Source organism: Bactrocera tryoni, chromosome 2 (assembly GCF_016617805.1).
Source record: "Bactrocera tryoni isolate S06 chromosome 2, CSIRO_BtryS06_freeze2, whole genome shotgun sequence".
In the NCBI taxonomy this organism is placed as follows: Eukaryota; Metazoa; Arthropoda; class Insecta; order Diptera; family Tephritidae; genus Bactrocera; species Bactrocera tryoni.
In genome coordinates this window covers 84,529,296-84,551,354 of record NC_052500.1, presented here as the reverse complement: position 1 = coordinate 84,551,354, position 22,059 = coordinate 84,529,296, and the positions used below count along the sequence as shown (strand labels likewise).

General features: G+C 38.2%; 1 protein-coding gene across 4 annotated transcripts in view; it reads left to right on the top strand.

The window, feature by feature from the left end:
* Positions 1 to 22,059, top strand: part of LOC120769666 — a 136,039-nt gene that overhangs the window by 12,267 nt on the left and 101,713 nt on the right. For all 4 annotated transcript variants that reach the window (XM_040096783.1, XM_040096780.1, XM_040096781.1 and 1 more), the window contains exon 3: positions 4,054 to 4,291. In XM_040096783.1, coding sequence (XP_039952717.1) covers positions 4,228 to 4,291 — 64 coding nt within the window. In that variant the 5' untranslated portion in view covers positions 4,054 to 4,227. The remainder of the gene's footprint in view (positions 1 to 4,053; positions 4,292 to 22,059) is intronic.

Here is a 22,059-nt window from a genome sequence, read left to right as displayed (position 1 = left end):
CGAACCATTGTTGTGCCACACGAGCTGATACAGCAACGTCTCCGTAAACTTCACAAATTTCATTGGTGGCTTGCGTGGCATTTTTCCCTTTTTTATACAAAAATTTCAAAATATAGCGAATTTCTTCATTATATCATCAACGAGATCTATTGACGAAATACGAAAAGACTTTTTCGACTACCCAATAGTTTTGTTCACCTAACATTTCTTCACATTTCTCCAAAATTCAAAATATTGCAATTTGGCACGAATATTCTTTAAATATCTCGCTATCGCATGAACCAAAAAAACTGTAAACATCTGTTTCATAAAATTTTTTAAAAATTCGAAAAAAAGCAATTTTTTATCAATTCCCAAAAAACGCAAATTAAGGACCTCTGGCAATAAGTTTAACTGCAGAGTATCTCCAATTTTTAACGATTTACTTCTCAGCGATTTTTTCTTCCACAGAGAATCTTTTATTTTCCACAATTTCACTTCTTCCATGTTCCGCTAGTTTTTAAGCCATATATGCCAGAACAATTTGCATTTCGCCCCGACTTTGCACAACTCGTGTTTTCCAACCTGATTTGGCTGCCAGTAAGCTGTAAATATTTATTAACGGATTATGTCAAGCATGTGTGCATTAACAATAAAAACCTCTCATGTACCGCTAGTGTCATATGCATTCATTTTCCGTACATTTGTTGGTGTCTTCTTGCTTCTAGTTGTTGTCTGGTGAGTAGCTGGTGAGGGTGTGAAAATTGCGAACGGATCTAGGGATTAACAATGCGGTTGTGGTGGTGGTGTGGCCATCAAAAGTTTATATGCAAATATTTCCTCAGATTAGCAAATTGCGCCATAAAGCCGGATAAGTGGCGAAGAATATGAAAAGAATGAATTGTCAGGGACGTGAACTTGTTCACATCTTGAGCATGTATAGGAATACCATTTACGCTAATTTATGTGCATAATTGTATACAAGGAAGGGCTATGAAATCGACATTCGTTATTCAATGAAATTTCGAAGCGATTCCACTTATCAGCTTCTCCTTCAGGGCACATATCCACGTAGTTACAGGCAATTAGTCAGCCCGATGAACAACAAGTAAGGAAGGACTAAGTTCGGGTGTCACCGAACATTTTATACTCTCGCATGATAAAGTGATAATCGAGATTTCATTATCCGTCATTTACATATTTGTCAAATACCTTATTATGTGTAAAATTTTATTCCGCTATCATCATTGGTTCCTAATGTATATATTATACAGAGAAGGCATCAGATGGAATTCAAAATAGCGTTATACTGGAAGAAGGCGTGGTTGTGAACCGATTTCACTGTTAAGAAAATATTACATACCGAATTTCATTAAAATCGGTTGAGTAGTTCCTGAGATATGGTTTTTGGTCCATAAGTGGGCGATGCCAAGCCCATTTTCAATTTTTAAAAAAAGCCTGGGTGCACTTTTAGTGATTTTGAACATAACCTTTGTATGGAAGGTGGGCGTGGTTATTATCCGATTTCTTCCATTTTTGAACTGTATATGGAAATGCCTGAAGGAAATGACTCTATAGAGTTTGGTTGACATAGCTATAGTAGTTTCCGAGAAATTTAGAAAAAACTTAGTAGGGGGCGGGGCCACGCCCACTTTTCCAAAAAAATTACGTCCAAATATGCCCCTCCCTAATGCGATCCTTTGTGCCAAATTTCACTTTAATATCTTCATTTATGGATTAGTTATGACACTTTATAGGTTTTCGGTTTTCGCCATTTTGTGGGCGTGGCAGTTGGCCGATTTTGCCCATCTTCGAACTTAACCTTCTTATGGAGCCAAGAAATACGTGTACCAAGTTTCATCATGATATCTCAATTTTTACTCAAGTTACAGCTTGCACGGACGGACAGACAGACATCCGGATTTCAACTCTACTCGTCACCCTGATCACTTTAGTATAAATAACCCTATATCTAACTCTTTTAGTTTTAGGACTTACAAACAACCGTTATGTGAACAAAACTATTATACTCTCCTTAGCAACTTTGTTGCGAGAGTATATAAATCAACCATTTGTTACATATGGATATGTTGGGGAAGGTATGTACTACAAATAACACTCATTGTGGGAACCTCACCAAATTATGCTACGCGAAATTTCTGAGCATTTTTATTGAGATACATTCCTAGTGGTGAACAATCTTTTGAAGGAACTTGATAAACGAGGCTCTCGGGTGATGACTTACAAGGACAATGTAGTTCTGTTGGAAAAATTAAAATTCTTAAGTACAATTTAAGATCTCATCATCATTAGGCATACATCCAAATAAGACTGAGTTAGTTTTATTTACTAGGAGATGCAAAGTCCCTGATGTTACCCTCCCCCACATTGGCAGGCTCTGTTCTTCACCCAGTGGACAGGTTGAAGTACTTGGAACTTTTCCTGGATAGGAATCTCTTATGGAAGCCAAATATTGAGGAGAGAGTGTGGCAGGTATCTGTCGACATATATGTACGTCTATTGTTGTAGAGGGGTGATTGATAAGAGGTGGGGTATCTCACCAATAGTAGTGTTCTTACTCTATAAAACCGTAGTTACCCTAATATTGTAAGCCCATGTCGTTGTCTGCTGGAAGATGCTCAGAAAAATTACACTACCTAACCAGCTGAAGCGTGATGAAAGAACGGCCATCTTCGTCATCTTTGCTGCACTAAAGACAACACCAGCAATGTTACCCAATGTCATTCTAAACGTTACACCTGTAGACATAGCTCCACTACTTGAAATCCATTCCTTACAATCTACTCATATACCGCTGTTTCGCAGAACCTTCACCTCGTGGTTCCTTCTCTGCTCGCACAATTGCGAGGAACTTGTGGGCGAGCCGAAGCCGTTGTTGAAGAAGTACAGTGATTTTCTTCACGAAAGGTTCGAAGTTAAGAAGGAAAGCAGGAGGTGGAGTCTTCTGACGGGAGCTCTCCATCAACTCCAACTTCAGACATTGACTGGACACTGTCCAATAGTTACACACGCGGGACTTCCAAATGTTTTGACGGACGGTCTTTGCCAAAGCTGTGTGGGAGAAGGTGAGGTGGAATCAGCTTGCCCCCTTCTCTTTTATTGCACGGCTTTTGGCAGACTGGGGTTAAAAAATTTCGGTATACACACCTTTGTAGAACCCAGCAAAATGACTGGTTCGATACTGAATCAGTTTGTGGTAAGCTTAAAACACTTCGTCGACCTGGGAGGTGATGCACTTAATGGGGTTTTTGGGTACCACAATTGACAAATGCTTGTCCAGGTGACATCCATCGAGTTTGGAACAACCCTACAATCTATCCTAACCCAACCTTGTTGAGATAACTCTTACGTTTTCCAATATATGTGCATATACAGTGAGTTGGGAATGAAAAAGGTGGAAATCAGTATATACATACATATGTAAGTATATATTAGAACTTTTTTTTAAAACAAATTACACACGGCTCAAGAAAAAATGTCTACAATGAAAATCGGAAGCATTTTCGACATGTATTCGAAGTCTGAAGATGCAATTTTAAAATTGTGACAAGTTTTGTTCGACATCTTTCATTGACGACTGACTTATCTATAGCAAAGTGAAAAAAATTGTGGAAATTCCAATGATTTTATATGAAAAATAGGCATAGCTGTGATCCAAGTTGAGGCATTTACATTCACAAACAAAAATTTAATTGCGTGTTGCTTTTAAAAGAGCATATTTAAAAAAAAAATTATTAAGACCTTTTTTGTGGAGCGAAAAATTTTAGAATATTTATTTTTAAAGTTGTAATGATAATTTTTTTTAGAAAAAAACCAAACACCTCAGAGAAAAATGAACGTAAATGACACTTCAATATATATATATACATATACATATTTCATATGTCTATATCTACTTTTCGACACGACAGTTTGTAGAAAAAACTATTACAGTCAGCACTTATGTTTGTAGAAAGAGATTATATTTTATTAACTTTTTTGAAAATAGAACAATATTTACTTAATAGCCCATAAATCATCAATTCTAATAATACAAAATTATATTTCTTGCAGAAATATTCAAACAGTCCACAACAACAAGCAGCAAGCTGTATCAACAAAGTCCAGCTGCCCTAAAAATATGCCATCAAATTCATTAAATCCACCGGCGTTATAGCAATCCACAGAAGCTGCCACAGTATTTGAAACATAAAGACTATTTGAGATAACCAAGCCGCGTTTGAGAAAATGCAGCTTAATCATTTACTAAATTGGGCAATAAGCTGCGCTTTTATTTGCCTGCTAACAGTGGGTAAGTAATGACAAAAATTAAAAAAAAAAATGTAAATAAAAAAAAAATATTATCAAAAAAAAATCAATGGGTCAAAAATTTATTTCCAAAAATTCTTCCAAATTACAAATTATAATACATAAAAGGACTTAATTACATGCAAATATTATATATAACAACTGTGTATTACATAATCTCACTGAGTTTTGTACACATCTTGTTATCCAATTTATTTTTTTTTTTTTGTTATTAACTGATTGTTATACATATGAACATGGATATACTTTTAACAAAGCTGCTTACATATTATTTTAACTATCCCTAAGGCCTGTTTTGAGTAAGCTTGCACAATAGAAGTAAGCTGTATTTACATAAAAATATGCTCAGATTCTATATTTCTACTTATGTACACCATATCTTTTAAAGCAACCAAAACTTGCATTTATTGATACATATCGTTACCCAAAATTCAAAACAACGTACCATAAAAAAAAATTGAAATTGAGTTTTTATTGATTACGATTCAATACATAATATTACTTATATGTATGTAGCATAAAATTTTCAGCTTCCGCTACCAGACATAACCAATATATAACCATTTTATAACCAAATCTCAAATTTTGTTTCAATTTGAGTAGGTTCCATTATATCGTCTTCCTTCATCTGAAAACTTATGAAAAGTGATGTTACGTTATTTTTATTTTAGATTTTATTGTGCATATATTCAGTTAATCATATATCCGAAAAGACAACGTTTATGTGGAAAAGCTGAGCAGAGAAACAGTTTGTGGAGAAAAACTTATAAACGAGGTTGCAGCTCCTTTTTTTATTACAACACAAAAAGTGTAGTAACAATTTTACAAATTTAAATGAACTTGACTGTAAGTCATCCTTAAAAACCTTTTTTGCGTAGTTAGTAAATTAGCATGTACAAACACACACATATACATCAAACATCAACTGAGATAAATTTCGAATCCCTGAGCTGTTGCAATGATATTGATGAATCAATTATGCCAGCCCTTAACAACAACAAACGCGCAGCTACCCTGCAGTGAATCATGCAACTACGTATTCTGAGAAAGCAACGGTTGGCAACTAGAGCTTTCTGATTTGAAACAACAACTCATTGGGAACTTTTTAGTTTAAAAAAAAATTAATTCAAAATTTAAAATAAAATGTTTGGCATATAAGAATTTAATTTTTAATAGCAAAATCAGAATTAAACAGTAAGGAAGCGCTAAGCTGTTAACGAATACTATATAGTCACGCAACTTGCAAATTCAAGCAATTTTATGTATACATATACTCTACACTGACCGACATATTTGGCATAAGGTTTGTTAGAAAAAAAGAGTTGGAATAGGATCGAACCGATTTTAACAATTTTTCCCAAAACCATGGACACAAATCGAAAAGTTTGTCTTTAAATCAGCGATAACGAAAAATTTTAATCAGTAGCGAATATTTGCTTGTGAATCATACTCATATTTGTATGATTGAAATGTTCGACAGTGAACATTTTACCATTTACGGGCGAAACCATGCCCACTTCTAAACATGTTTAGTCCAAAAGCCTATATTGCTACTGCGATACCAAAAGTGCAAGAACCGAAAATTTATAACGAAATTTCTCAAGATCATATCAACTGAACTATGCTAGTATGCGACTGGTATACTTCATGACAAAACCTGAAAAGCAGTATTTTTAATAGTAAATAATGATTTTCAGGTTATGTCTAGTACTATAATAGTCTCATACTAGTCATCTCGTAGGTTGGCAAACGTAAAAGTATCATTTATTTATATAGAAGAGGAATTTCGACTGATTATTTTGGTATGCAGATGTTGACTAGTTATAATATGTTAATTCTATTTGACATTATTGTGGGGTAAATTGTATGTGCATGTTTAAACACATCACTCCATAACACCTGCAGCAGCACAACTTGATTTGAACACACGCTTGCAATTATGCCGCGTACGTCAAACAATAATTTGCTTTTAACTAATCAACACTTAGTTATAATTTAATCACTGCTAATGAGTCCATAGAGGTGTGAACAATTGGCTAAGCGGAAAAATTGCAAATCACCAAAAAATAGAATATAAAAAAAAATAAAAAATGTAAATCAACAAAAATAATTTTAAAAAAATTAGAATATTAAAAAATATTAGAATATTAATTTTTTAAGTACTTTCTGTTATGTGTTAATTTATATAGTAGTAATTGCAACGCAGCAAAAAATTTCACAAAAGACCAACAATTTACGTAAGACCGTTAATTTATATTGGTTATCAGTCCTGTTACGGCTACTCTATATGTAAATTGCACAATAACTGTTCCAAAAAGTAGATATTCTTTGCTTTGTCATTCTAATGCTAAAGAGGGTCATATCGCTAACATCCTGCTTAGCTCTTAATTTTCATTCAATGTCAATTTATTAATTGTTATTTTCCACTAACGAAAACTCCAAAAATGAAAACATACTTATTTAATCAGAGCAATAAACTTTTAATTTTTAGCTAGTTTCTGCGTGCACAAAAATTAGCTTTTGAAAGCAATTTAAGCAAAAATTTCATCAATTTACGCTACGTTCGTATATAGCACGATGTGGCCTAGGGGCATTGCCAGCAGTAGCCCTAATTGGTGGGCGCACTTGAACTCTGAATTTGGGGCTGATAAATGAACTCAATTCAAAAGTGCGCGCCAATAAATTTGTGTTTCTGTTATTGATTCCGTTACGAGTATGCCCACTACTCACACACATACATTAGGGTGGCTAAAAAGTTCCTTGTTACTCTGAAAAATAGGTTCTTATACACTTCTACGAAAATCGAGCGGGATGGTAGTCTTCCGCCTTATAAAGGATAATCCATTTCGAGGTTCCTCACTTTTTAAAGAAAAAAATAATAACTTTCAAAATTAAAGTGGAAAGTTTATTACCATCTGAAAGAGCATTCTTTGGCATTTATTTTTTAAAGATTATCTCTTTCAAATGTTGGCAGCGTCTACTTCTCAGATGGTCTATCTGTAGAGTCCAATTTCCGACTTTAGACTTTACATATCCTTACAGGAAAAAGTCTAAGGGCATCAATTTTGAAGCCATAGGAACCGATGACTCCATCGGCCCACAAATCACACCAAACCTTTGTCTTTTCTGGATAAAATTGCAGCTCTGAATCTCTTCAGGTTGCCCTTTATCCCAAATAAGGCAATTCTGCTTGTTTACATATTCATTAATCCAGAAATAGACATCGTCTATTGACAAAATAGACTACCCAATATATTGGTTATTAATCCTATTACCGCTATACAGTTTAACGGCATCATTTTTGAAGATATACGAACCAATGATTCCACGATTTTTTTGGAAAACTAACATTTAATGAATATCAACGGTTGAAGTTCGATTACTTTAAGGCAAGTTTTATTTTTTATGAATTTAATTACTCAAAATCATTCATTAACTCGTTTTAAATTGCAAAGTTCTCAGTTTATTCATACAAAATTTTTATTTCAAAAAAAATTATTTTTTTTTACCCTCCCTAACATATAAATACATAAGAATATATAGCCAGTTGAGTGCGCATCCTTTGTAATGCTAATTGCACATCAGAGGAGGGCGAGGGCGATTGCAGCCAATGATTACTTTTAATTCCTGCATAGCAAAGGAGCAGCTTGATTTAATGATTAGATGATTGATTTGCTTTTTCATGCTTCATGCAGTTGTTGTGGTTTGTAGTTAAGTAATTGTAGGGACATGGGAATATATGCAATTGTATTGCTAATTGAAAAATAGGACTTTGGTTAGACAAGAACCAAACCGAAGATTATTCAGGGTTATTTTTGAGTTCATACAATTACACTTTACTATTTATAGTTCCACTTAAGAGCTAAGAATTTAGTTTCAAGTGCAATTAGCAAGTCACTTGAGCCAAATATAGAGAATAATATGGGTAAACTATAAATAAGCCATGAAAGAAGTCAATTTTAACATAGAGAGAGAAGTTATATGACAAGAAAAACCAAAGGCAGTTCATATACAAAACTGACATTTGTACATATTTGCTACAGTTTTGTAATTCTCCGCGTACCACTAAATTCCCAAAAAGCCTGTATCTGCAACCGTACACAGTTCCATTTTAAGACTCATTGCCGTTTTTCTACAGAACTGCAAGTGAGTTGCTCAGATTTGTTTTCCTCTTTCACTTCTGCTATTTTGGTATTAAATTGGGAAATTGTTTCAGCTTCGTTTCTACTAGAAACGGCTCACTACTATCCCCCGGGCGTACAGAGTTTAGCTAGCCACTTTGTGAAAGTGAGTGAAGTGCGAGTGCGGATTAGAATAAACAAGTGATGAAATGAGTGGATGGATGAATAAATAAATGATGAATCCTTCACTTATACATTCAAGCCGAATTTCGGACGATCCTTAGGGAGCGGGTGGGAGTATGCCACAAGCTTACCGCAAACAGGCAACAACAACAAACACTACAAACAATTCAATTATGCTCTTACTACGTGGATTTGCCTCAAACACTGCCCTGGTGCCCTCTCCACTAGTGTGCTTGGAGTTTTCCTCACTTGATGTGCTTATCATTTTTCTACAACGCTGCTCAGCTATTACCCCAGAGCCGTGCGCAGCAAGCGCTTTAATTCTAAACTGCCGTAGAATGACGTCGTTTTACATTTTACTCAAAGGTATTTTGTTAAGTGAAAGTTTATTTTTCATTTCGTACACCTTGCATGTGTTTTTTGTGTTGTGGCAGGGATGTGGGGTAAACTGAGCAGTGCTATGTTGAGGAGCTAAATTTACAAACGGATATTTCTGAGTTTTTAGCTGGAACTGAAATGGACACAACGGTTGTTTTGCGCGCGGTCATCAATTTCACTTCTGGGTATTGAGGAGGAATGACTATTTGTTTTGTGTATTTCAGCACCGTTTGAACGACAAATATTGTTGAAAGAGAGCAGTGGAAGATAAATGCAGCAGAGAGCTTTAATTTGGCATATACCAATTTTAAAATTCATTTACTGTTTTCAAAAAACCACACAAAAACCCCAGTGTGTCTCACAATGTATCATATTTCCCTCACTGGGATTTGGTTGTTTGTCCGCTTTTGAAGATGATATATACTGTGCCCAAAAAATAAAGTGACATTGTATTTATTTTGAAAATTCTTTATTTATTCTTCCAAATCAATTTCATTCCCATCAAAGTAATCCCCTCCCGATGCAATGCACTTATGCCAACGGATTTTCCAATCTTCGAAACACTGGTTGTAGTCACTTTCCGGGATGGCCTTTAGTTCCGTCTTCGCTGCGGCTTGAATCTCCTCTATCGTATAAAAACGGTATCCCCGGAGCGGTCTTTTGAGCGTGGTGAACAGCCAGAAGTCGCACGGCGCCAGATCAGGTAAATACAGTGGTTGCGGAACGATATGGGTTGAGTTTTTGGCGAAATGATCACGAATTACGAGGGCAGTATGGGATGGTGCATTATCGTGGTGTAAAAACCAAGAATTTTCTTTCCGCAATTCCGGCCTTTTTAGGCAGATAGCGTTACGCAAACGACGCATAACGTTCAAATAATATTCCTTGTTGACTGTTTGACCGGTTGGAAGGAATTCATAATGCACAACACCACGATAATCTAAGAAAACAGTCAGACAGGCGATTTTTTTGGTCTCGACTCTCTTTTGGCACGATATTCGCTCGATTGATCGGTTGTTTCGGGGTCGTAAGCATAGATCCAAGTCTCATCGCCAGTTATAATGCGTTTCATGACACCCTGGTAGGCGGAAAGCATCATTTCACACACTTCAACACGACGCCTTTTTTCCAAAAAATTCAATGTTTTCGGTACCAGTCGAGATTTGACGCCCAAAACATCCTTCAAAATGGTATTGACTGAGCCTTTCGATATGCCAACTTCATCTGGAATATAGCAGGCACAAAGGAAAACTTTTTTACTTTACCTGATGTCGTTACTAAATTTGTCAAATATTAATGTCAAAGGCAATGCTATAAGCTTGGAATAAATTGTTCAGATCGGATTACTATAGCATGTAGCTGTAATATAAACGGACCGATCCGAATGAAATTATTTTAGAGAAAAAAATTTTATTTGCAAGAAAACCCTTAATATTTGCTTGAAGATTGTTTAAATCAAACAACGAGAAAGAACAATAACAAGAAAACGTTACCGTTGGGTTCCAACCCATAGCCAGACAAGTATTTGTGAAAGGCAACCGAAATTAACGTTTTTCATTTTTTTACTTGTAAAAGAGAAAACAGTGAAGGTTCTTGTTGAATTACTTGAATACTAGTGCAATACAATCAACAAAATATTATGCAAGCACTAATATAATATTAGCTGCACATCAGAGTGCATCACTGCGTATACCCAACTTCCATTAAACAAATATCGTTTAATTCTCCGTTTTTGTTTTTTCTTTTTGTTTTTGGTTTTATGACTAAGGCAGCATAGTTTTTGATTAACTCTCCACCTTCTATTGCCAACTAGACTCCTCGACCAGTTTACATAAAACCTACACAAAGGCTGACTGAGCCGGCTGTCTAAAATGGTTCCAAAAAATATTAGCGTACGCGTCATTGGCAATGTTCGGTTTCGACAATACGCCATGCGCCATCCTGGCTGATGACATGACCACACTGGCATATCCTAACAAACAACCGCAAATTTCCGCCGCGAACGTGCTCTGTTGATCACGGCTACAGCATGTATTTTTGTTGTTGTTGTTGTTTTATATAAACAGACGTGCATTTCGAGTTGTGGGCGCATCCCATTGCAAACACAAAAACAAAGGCTAAAAAGTCGTATTTGCTGTCCGCTCGCCTGTAATTTCGTCGCAGAGTTTTTGAAACCAAAATTTTAGGTATCCAGTTTCATCAAACTTTCAAAGAACTATGCAACCACTTCAGTTCTTTTGTACGTTTAGCATGCACAGCTGGCATTTTATGTACATACATACATATATATCGTCACATAAAATGCAAAATAAAGTAACATCCCTTTTTATAAATTTAAAGGAGATGTCACCATATAAAATAGAAACAACTGCCATTGGAATAAAATTTTAGTTACGGTTATAACTTGGTTGGTAGAACCAAGCGGTAGAAGAGAAATTTGCAGTCGATCAAATTCGGAACGAGCGATTGCGCCATGTTTTCCAAGAAGCCTTTTAAGCTATTAAAAATCTCTCGTTTATTGAAACGTCCGTGAGATCGCAGGAGCTTGCCATTCAATTATTTCCATAAATCCTCAGTAGGGTTTAAGTAAGAGCTTTTGGCAGGTCGATTTGAATGTTTGGGATCATTTTCTTGCTGCTGTATAAAGTTATCTTGTAAAGGATGTAAATTAGTACTCAGCTTCCCTATATATGAGACTCTCCTTTTCAATTCCCACAACAACCGGTTCTACGCACCGGTACTTGACCCGGATTTTATCCGGCCAAGAGCAGTTATTTCGGAGATCTACAACCGTTTAGATCGGTAAGTCTTAGTATAACCTTGTTGTCACTGAAGCAACGCCTTGTAGCACGGTTGCTCCGTGTCCGCCGGACTCGTGCTAGCAGTGAGTCCAACCCGGGCACGGAAGAATTTTTCACCTGCGTTTGTGCCAAAAGGCTCCATCCAAACTTTACCTCGATCAGGTTTAATAAATGCAATGTATGGAGCCATCTTTAGACACAGAGGAACTGGACCACGAGTTACGTGGCCTCATGCTGCCAACGCACTGCTGCGACCTTAACCTCTACGGCTGTGCAATCTGCACCTGGTTCACGCACTCCGCCGACACTTCTCCAGAGAGACCAATAGAGAACATCCACGGTCCATAAGAGCTCATACAGGCAGCTAACTCGCATTCTAATCAGTCCCTCTCCCTAATTAGCGGCATTTGTTACTATTTTTTGGCAAATTCCAATCGTTAATTCAAATTTTTCTTGCTAATGAAAGGCTTTTTGGTCTCGTGGGGGCTAGAATAACCACAGTTTCTGACTCCATGCTGTATTCGCTCAGAAACATTGATCTCAAGGCTATCTCTGCCCACATCATTGAAGAGCCTTGTTGTTGTTGTTGTACTGTTCTACTCTGCACCTTGTTCCAGGTTTTTTGGACATGGTTCCCGTACCTTCATTCTATCAGCGATTCCTTTTCTGAAAACCTGTGCTTTATGGTATGTCCCCTTCGTCAACTGAGGTGCAGCAGCCTAACACTTGACAATCTTACCGAGTATAAAGACTGCTCTCTGGCAGCAGCTTTTTCTCACTTGATTCTAGGATTGCGTCCTTTTTTAAGCTAAACCCACATCGGATTAGGCAAACACGTCTTTGACTAATAAGACACAAAAACGTCTTGGGCTCTAACCCACACCAAGCTTTTGGCAGGCCGCACAATGCAACAATGATGCATTGAAATAAAACGAAAAAATAAGGAAACGAATATTTTCAATAATTGAGTTTTGTGAACGAAATGAAAGAAATAAAAGAGAATGGTGGGTGCACTTGTACATTGAGTTTTGTGAACGAAATGAAAGAAATAAAAGAGAATGGTGGGTGCACTTGTACAACCAGAAAACCGATTCAGAAAATATTATTACACATTTGACGAACCAAAGTCGGGTTTCTCAAATATTCAAATAATAGCGTTTTAAGAATTCAGCTGAAATTATGCACCCGTTATACTCGATATTAAACAACTGTTATTGCATACTTTTTGGCGAATCTCGGAAAAAATATTGTTATAAGAGAAAAATGTGCGAAAAGTATTTGTATTGCCGATTTTACATGTAAAACGCAAATATTTAGCGTTTATGTATATTTTCAAGCTACTCGCCGCTATAAAATATGCTGCCGCTTGACTGCGCCGGCAACACGATGCAATAATCCATCATGTAGACTAGCGCTTGCTCAAACATTCCTCAGCTACCTTACTTTTGCCGTTGCTCGCTTACTTTTATTCTTATTCTCTCTTCACTTGCTGAATTCCTGCACGCAAAGCAGGCGAGCTGCGACTGTGGATGCGCGTGCGGCGCGTTGTAACGACGACCACAAATCGCGACACAAAGCCGAACCACTCGAGCAAGCGACGGATACAATTACGCGCGCACATACACACAGCACACCACCTTGCCATATGTACGAATTTTATGCATGTAATGCAATAATAAAAATTGTGTGCATGATTATGGCTGCATTGTGTGGGCATAGCTTTGTTTGTGAGCACGAGTGCAGTGATGGAAATTATTGAATTTCAGCTAGAAAACGCGCTGCCAGCGGTACATACACACTACACATATGGGCACACAAGAAAGAGTGCACGTATCTGCATATAAATACATATGTACTATATATACCATATATATACTATATATATGGGTATGTGTTTAGATCCGTTGCTGGTGACGTAGCAAATTCAAAAGACATCGGCGTTGCTGATAAAACGCCGAAAAAGAACGATAATAATGGGGATGACAGCATACAGATTATGATGATAGCAGAATGATGACAAGAGCGTCTCGCACACTGTCAGCATGCAAATAAATGCGAGCTGCTGGTAGGGCTTGGGTCGTAATGTATACACTCATATGCATAACAAACAATTACAACAACAAATTTCAGTTGGAAACCCCAACTTGGAGCAGCGTCGATATTTGAAGTAGAAGTTTATCGATTTCAAAGATTTTTTGGTAGCTGTGAAGGGGGACGCTGAGCAGGAATACGTAAAAAAATACGTACCGGCAGACTATGCTCGATGTTTATATGTATGGTATATGGTAAGATATATAGTCAAGTTGTACAGTAGCTATTAACATCAACTATACTTCCATACTAAACTTGGCTGCATGCTTGATCACAGCAGAAACGTCGGAAACTGTAAAGCCCATGAGCTTGTGAGAAAACGTATCTATACCCAAATTCCAAAGGATGGAAACGAGCGCGGGTTCCTCAGTCTTCGAAAGTCCTTTCGATCTATAGAATTTTGGGACAAGGCCTAAAGCTAACGAGAAACCATCCTATTTACCTCACCTTTGAAATGAGACAGGCTATGTCCGGAAAGTAATAGAACAGAGTCGACTTAAAAAATTATTGAACCAGTCGTTACAAATCTTTAAAAAGTTTTGGTTAGGTAGCTGTCCACAAGAAAGGCGGTATAACCCGGGGCGTTGTCCTGCTGCAACTTCCAATAGGTTCCGATCCTTGTCGGACCCGATTGGCCCTTCGTTTGAGTCCCTTGAAGACTTTCACGTAAAACTTGGAGTGCCCGGTTCCTCTGTCTTTGTGCAGTCGTCGCCCGATCTCTGACCTTCGCACGAGCTCAGCAAGCACTAGTCAGTAACCAGTACTTGTGGTGTTCTGAGACTCCTCTGGTCCAGAGTGGAACGCAGAAGGTCCTAGAGAGGCATACAACCCATCAATGATAAGCGTCCTGATAGGATATCGTTCTATAGGCACTCACGCGGTGAGGCTTAAGAGTTTGGAGGTTGTCAAAGTTGCAATAAAGAGGATAAGGTGAAACATCTCCACTCTCGGGTTTTCGCCAGACAAAGATTGAAGCATCTCGATTGTCATGCTCTTAAAAAACTTGGTGAATAACCTGCAATTGATACTAGGGGTCTCAATAAACTTCAGGCGTGCTCTAGGCGTTTTGTCGATATGCGAAGGACCTTTTGAACTATAACTAGGAGTTTTGGCCACCACACGAGACAAGCGTCTATAACGGATTATTCGTGGACTCTGAGAAACCTGCAATTTACTTAACCTAACCTTATCTATGAAATTATATACCCATGACACAAAATATTAAGCAACTGAAGTTAAATCTAATTCCTCCACATTTTGTGGCAACACATACTAGAATAGCGAAAGTTTATTCCAAAGCAAATGTGTGCACTTATTTGTACTATTACACTCATAGCTCAGTACATACAAACTATTAAATTTGTGCATACAAGCTAAGAAATTGTATTTCATTAAATCCACCACCCATACACCAACAACACCAGCACCGCAGACGCCATCATTACAAAAGACATTGTAATGCGTCGCGTCTAACTTGTCGCATGCAACATGCCACGCGCTCGAAAGGAACCCATAAGAACTCGACTGCATCAAGGCTAACGCCGAAATCAACTCGCCCGTCAACACACCGCCACAGCAACGCAGCAACGGTTTCTCACAGGTATAATGCAATTTAGTGCTTACGGTAACGTTATCTGCCATCCCCTAACTACTTCCTCTGTCTCGGCGCTGCACATGTAGCACTATTTCCTGCGTCATGTGCCCTGCTCATCTGCCAATAAACCACTTTAAGCGCTTCGATGCCGCAGAGCTTTTTCCATATGCACCGTACGAAAAGCTTCGCTTTCAAGTAGACACATACACGTGCAGTGTATGGGTGTGTGTGTGTGCTGAGTGGATTTTGTTATTCTATATGTGGTATGCAAATGTGGCCGTGTGTGTGTGTGTCGGAAAGAGGATTTTCATATTAATTTGCCAGCTGCTGCTGCTCAACGCCGTCATTCGGTTGCGAAATTGCAAAATTTTTGTTCAATACAACAAAGGCAACAACAAGAAAATGTCGGAAAAAGTAAAGCAGCAAGCCGCTGCAACACCAAAAGGTGCAAAAGCGGCGACTGCCGCTGGCAGTTGTGCTGAGTAATTTCTTTCGCCCGCAGGCGAACGGCATTTAAGGCGCAAAAATGTTTACGAACCTCGCTGCGTTGCTGCCCGCTTGCAAGGCATTACTTTACGCATTTTTAAGTTCAATCAAAATTTTTGCTTCCAAAAAAAAAAAATTAAAATACGGCCAAATCTTCACTGTTTACTTTGCAGCATAAGAAATGTTTTAGGAAAGAATGCAGCTTTAGAGTCTTTAAATGCAACAAGGCTCGTCAGAGAGGGACGTGTCGAAGACTCTTCTAAGGCGAGATAGAAAGTAGCAGCGTGACACCCGGAGTTGATTTAGCCATATCCCTTACGGATAGGGAGCAGAAGGCTTCTAGATCATAGGTCAGGTGTATGTGCCAAGACCTTTGGGACAATAGTCCTATCGGTCGAGTGACTTATGAGTCCATTCGGAACGTTGGATTTGTTTAGGGTAACAGAGACTTCAGATTTTGTCTGAATCTAGGCTTTCTTCTCACGGGACATGGACCTCTGAATGCATTTTTGCATCAAAGGCACCTATCTGATAGATCGGGTTGCTTTTGTGGGGCCGGGGTAGAGGACTGGGTGCATGTAATTGCAGAATTCCCGATGTACTCCGACATTAGGGATCTGGTAAGGACTGATGGACGTTTAGATGTTAGCGATATGATCTCCACTAGTCGGAATGCCGAACAGTTCGGGTCGTTTGCGCGTGAATTGTTTAGGCGACGAAGTCGTTTCACTGAGAAATGAGGTTAGCTTTCCCTCGGAGAGTAACGTGGTGGTTGTGGTTAAAACTCGAATGCGGGAAGAACTAACACTTTGTCAGTTAAATGTAGAGCCGCATTGCAACCGGGTGCCGGACCCAAAGTACGTCAGAAGTTTCAGATGGGCCTCGAACCGTACCAAAATGATTAGTGTGTCTATTTCACTCTGCTTTGATTTGATCCGCCGCGCTTTCGAGCGCCATTTTCCTCTTTTTTCGAGAGCCTGTCGTCAGTAGGTACCCACGTTAGACACACATATGTCCATAGCTGCAATACAAACTGATCGATAAAAATCAAGTTCTTGTGTGGAAAACTTTTTTAATTGACCAGATATCTTCACCAAATTTGGTACGTGTTATTCTTCGAGACAACGGTACAATCTCCGAATAAATTGTCTAGATCGGACCACTATACCATATAACTACCATATAAACTTACCGATCAAAATTAAGTGCTTGTATGGAAAACTCTTTTATTTGACAAGTTACATATTTTTATGAAATTTGGAATGGATTATTTTTCAAAGCAACGCCGAAGATATTTTTCAGATCGACCTGCTATAGCTTATAGCTGTCATACAAAGTAATCGACCAAACTCAGTGTTAAGATGCTTTCATACCTTCTTCTTTCTTACAGCGTAAAGAAAGGCTCCTGTGAAAAGTATTATAGCTTCGGTGTTGCCGAAGTGAATATTTGTTTGATTTTTCTATGTGGCTTTTGCACTTCCTTAATAAGAGTAATTAAATTTTTTCGTCTGCAAAAAGAAGCGGATATCTGCAAACCAAAAATAAGCTCATCAGAAGCATAAATCAAGTAATAAGCAACGGCAAAACACACAAAAATATCACACACACACTTACGTATGAGAACAAATAAATAAATTACGCAACAGCTGTTAGAAAAAAGTCGCGATAAAAGAAACACGATTCAACAAAAACATGTGTCACTTGCAATTAATTAAAATGTTGACATTTTGTAAGACTTTCTGCAGTAATTATGTGCAGGACAGATGAGCACAAGCGGAATAGCTGGCAGCAGGCAAGGGGACGACATCACACACGGCACAATGCTCGTGCAAAGCCAATAGGTTCCACACCAGTTCAACCGTAAAACAAAACAAGAACACGAAAAACACACACACATGTCCCTTAATAAGCTCGGTGAAGCAAACAGCTGTCCTTCACTTGCCGCGGCGAGTGATTAGAGCGGAAATGTTGCCATTTACCACATGCTCTCAGCCACACACATCCCTGTACACACATATGTGTGTGTGTATGTGCCTGTGCAGCAACAAAAGCACTTGCTGCACAAAAGGAAAATGAAAACAAAAACAATTTCCAGCAAACAACCGACATGACACATTCCAGTGGACACTGCATTAATCCCGTAATTAATTAGCAAATTCACCTAACAACAAGACACAATAGAACAAAAGCACCAGCAATACACACACACACATTCACTCATCAGAAGAATACATATGTGTAGGCATGTGTGCTGGAGTGTGGCTTAGGTGGCATCTGTTACAGGAATTGTTAGTGCAAACAAAGGCAAGTGAATCTTCACTTTCTAACAGTTATCACACACCATTTGCTGGTATGTGTGCATACACACATACACATGCGTAAACATAATCTTGCACACATTTGCGAGCAAAGTCGAAACATCAGTTGGCTCGACGGACGACCACTTGCGACCAATTACATTCAATTAGTCGCAATGTTTGTGCGGATGCGTGGAAAAAATAAGATTTATCTCTTAGTAATGAAGAGATTAGCAGGTCTTATCGTAAAAATTTAGTGCGCAGTAGGCTCTTATGTTAAAATAAAAACATTTTTAGCTTAATTTCTCTCCAAGCATTTAAAGTTATCAAATCAGTTTAATTCAGGTGGTAATATGAAGTTCACAAACCTTTTTTGTTTTCGAAATCTTCCTTCGCAACATTATTGGAATTGAAATGCAACATCAATCCAAAAAAACTGGGTCTACTTATATAAGTGCGTTTCGCCAAGAGATCGCATAACTTCTTTATCATTCCAATATTCCGAACATATGTAGATACTTGTATGTTGGAAGAGCTCACAGAATCTTTGAAGAGACTTTCGAAGATAATTTTGCAACAACTCTAAACGCATAAAATCATATGGCTGAATGCAGCACATCGCAGAAGGAGAAGTTACAGCCCTGTCGGAATACCGTTTGCCGGACTATAACAGGATATCTACCATCGATCATTTACACAGTGAAGCCCGCATTTCTTTCTGAAAAGGAGCTCTTGCAAACCTCTTGAACCTGAACCTCTCTCTAAGCAGTTTTTGCTCGACTACTACCTGCTAGGAGCGGAGCAGCCTCCTAGTAACAGGAAATTTCTTCCACACATCGACGAACGCATAAAGTACAACGACCACAATTCGAACGCGACCAATGTTCGACAGGCACAGAACGCCATTCACAGTGTAGCTATTAGCACCTTCATTGACTCCCTTTTAGTGAATGGCGATCTAGTAGTTCAAACACCACCCACCGCAGAACAGGAACTCGAGGTGACGCGTGAAATAGTAGTGACCCTAGCGCAACTTCGTTCTGGGTATTGTAGCAGGTTAAACTACTATCTATCTATATGCTGCATCTAACGAGTCTCCGCATGACACTAATCACCTCTTTGCATGCCCAATGAAACCAACTCACTTAACACCCCTCTCCTTATGGACCAAAAATGTCGAAACAGCGCGTTTCCTGGGGCTACCGTAAAGTGAGTTCGATAATAGTTAACATATTACTCTCCCCCAAGTAGGGTCTAGATAATCGATGAAACAACATCAACATCAATATGGAACGCTGCATGCAACAACTAATCGAACTGAAGCGATCATTTGTCCAAAAATGTGTAGAATTTGTGTCTAGACACGGGGCAATAATTTTCTAGAAAGACAACGCTCGGTCCATTCTTCTTCTTAATTGGCGTAGACACCGCTTACGCGGTTATAGCCGAGTTTACAACAGCGCGATTTTTCTTTTAGATACCAAGTGCAGCCAGGTTCATTTCCACCTGATCTATCCAACGGAATCGAGGTCTTCCTCTGCTTCCCCCGGCGGATACTGCGTCGAATACTTTCAGAACTGGAGCGTTTTCATCCATTCGGACAACATGACCTCGCTCAGCCTCACGTCCACCTTATAGTCCAAATCTTACCCCTTCTGCTTACCATGTTTTTATCAATGGAATACCGTTCATATCACGACAGGGTATCCACAATTGGTTTGATTCATTTTTGGCTGTCAAGCTGGCGTCCTTCTTTTGGGATGGTGCCCACAAATTTGCCAGAAAGCTCGAATAATGTTACTGCTTTAGAAGGGCAATATTCTGTATTTATTGTATATATTGAATTATAGACACAAAATAACTTTTTACTGTATAAGACAATTCAAAAACAGAAGAAATTTGTTCCTGCTCTTACACAGTAAAAAGCTTTGGTAAGTCCATTACTAAACTTTTTTCGTACTGAGTATTATCCGGCACCAAAGACCTCTCCACTGAAAACCTTAGGCCAATATTGCAGTAACCTAATCAATTCTAGTATAATATTAAATAAACCACAATTGCTTTTTAAAGAAAATAAGCAACACTTCGCAAATGTTTGCTTTAAAATCCACATTTATAAACTTTTTGAAGCAATCCTAGCATTTCGAAATACTTTTGCTAAGTTGCCCACACAATTAGCTAATTAGCTATCAAAATAAAGCCTTTAAAGTCCATAAAGATAAATTGAAAACCAAATGAAATATTTCAAAAGTTTGCAGCGACCCACAAAGCAACTTTAATGAGTTCATTTCCGGACTTGCAAGTCACTTTATTTGCTTGCGGTCATGTGATCACTAGCATACAAGACTCATCGCTATGAATTATTGAGATTGGCCTTCACCTAACGCGGGTTTGGAATCAAAAGGCGTGCGAGTATTTGCAAAACTTCGTTGTTTGATGTCTTAAAATAGACTTCAGTCATGACCTTACCTAACTAGCAAGATGAGGAAATTGATGTCAGTCGGGCGGTTCAGCGGTGCAGCGGTGGCTCAACTGATTTATGCAAACCTGCTATTTAGCTCATTAACGAGAACGCAAGCAACCAAAGTGGTTTGTCATCTTCGCTAACATTTTAGCATTTTTGGTATTGAGAAACTTTGGAAATGTCAATCATTAGAAGAGAAAGTTTTCAAATATACTTCTGCAAACAAGCGCTCACAGACACACAAACAATATCCGTAAATTACAAATAAAGCGAAAACAATTTCAACAACTTTGTGCTGCTGCACAGCAGCGCTCTGAATACCTGTGGCATGGCGCACGAGGCGGTGTGGGTTGCTGCTGAAAGGTGAGTAATTTTCTTCTCAACTTGCTACAAATTTGCTGATTATTCACACCGCAACAAGCCTTTATATGTATGTTTAAGAATGTGCGCAGATTGTGGGGTATCAGCCGAAAATCGTTAAAGCGGTCAGGTGCAAGGCTGATTAGATGCAAAGCGCACGAAAAAAGGTAAACATGAAATAAACGACAACAGCAACAGCAACATTTTAAATCTGGCTTAGCTAAACTTAATCAAAAGTATGAATATCGGTTAGCCTTTTTGATGATGACGGGACCTTTTTCGCTCACATTTCGGCATTGTTAGGCCTTTTTATGCCTCAAATTTCTTCGTCTGGTATCAGATAACTTTTTAACTTTGATTACGGCGAAACAAGTGCGCATAATGGCCAATAACAGCAAAGATTTGGAGGAAACTAAAAACCACAACAACAATAACAGTTACAAAAGTATACAATTTCATTTTATATGCGTGCTTGAAACAGCAGTAAACAAAGAACTGCGGAGGAACCACATAGTCGTACTAAAAATATGGGTAAGGCATTGAAAATGTGGATATTGCGTCTAAGAGTAATTGTAACTACTTCTCTAGATCTAAAAAAGTTTTAAATTTTTCAGCTAACCAGTCTTGCATTATTTATATACCCCGTACAGAGTATATTAAGTTTGCCACGGAGTTTTTAACACCCAGAAGGAAGTGCTGGTATGGAGAACTTTTTCATTTAACGAGATATCTTAAGAAATTTGGCACGACTTATTTCCTAAGACAACGGCGCACTCTCTGAAGAAACGGTTCAGATTGGCTAATTATAGCATATAGCTGCCGTATAAACTGAACAATCGCAATCAATTCTTATAAGGAAAGCTTCTGTATTTGCCAAGATATCTTTATGAAATTTGGTATAGATTAGTCTCTAAAACAACGCTATAATTTCTGAAGAAATATCTCTGATTAGACCACTATATCATACAGCTGTCAT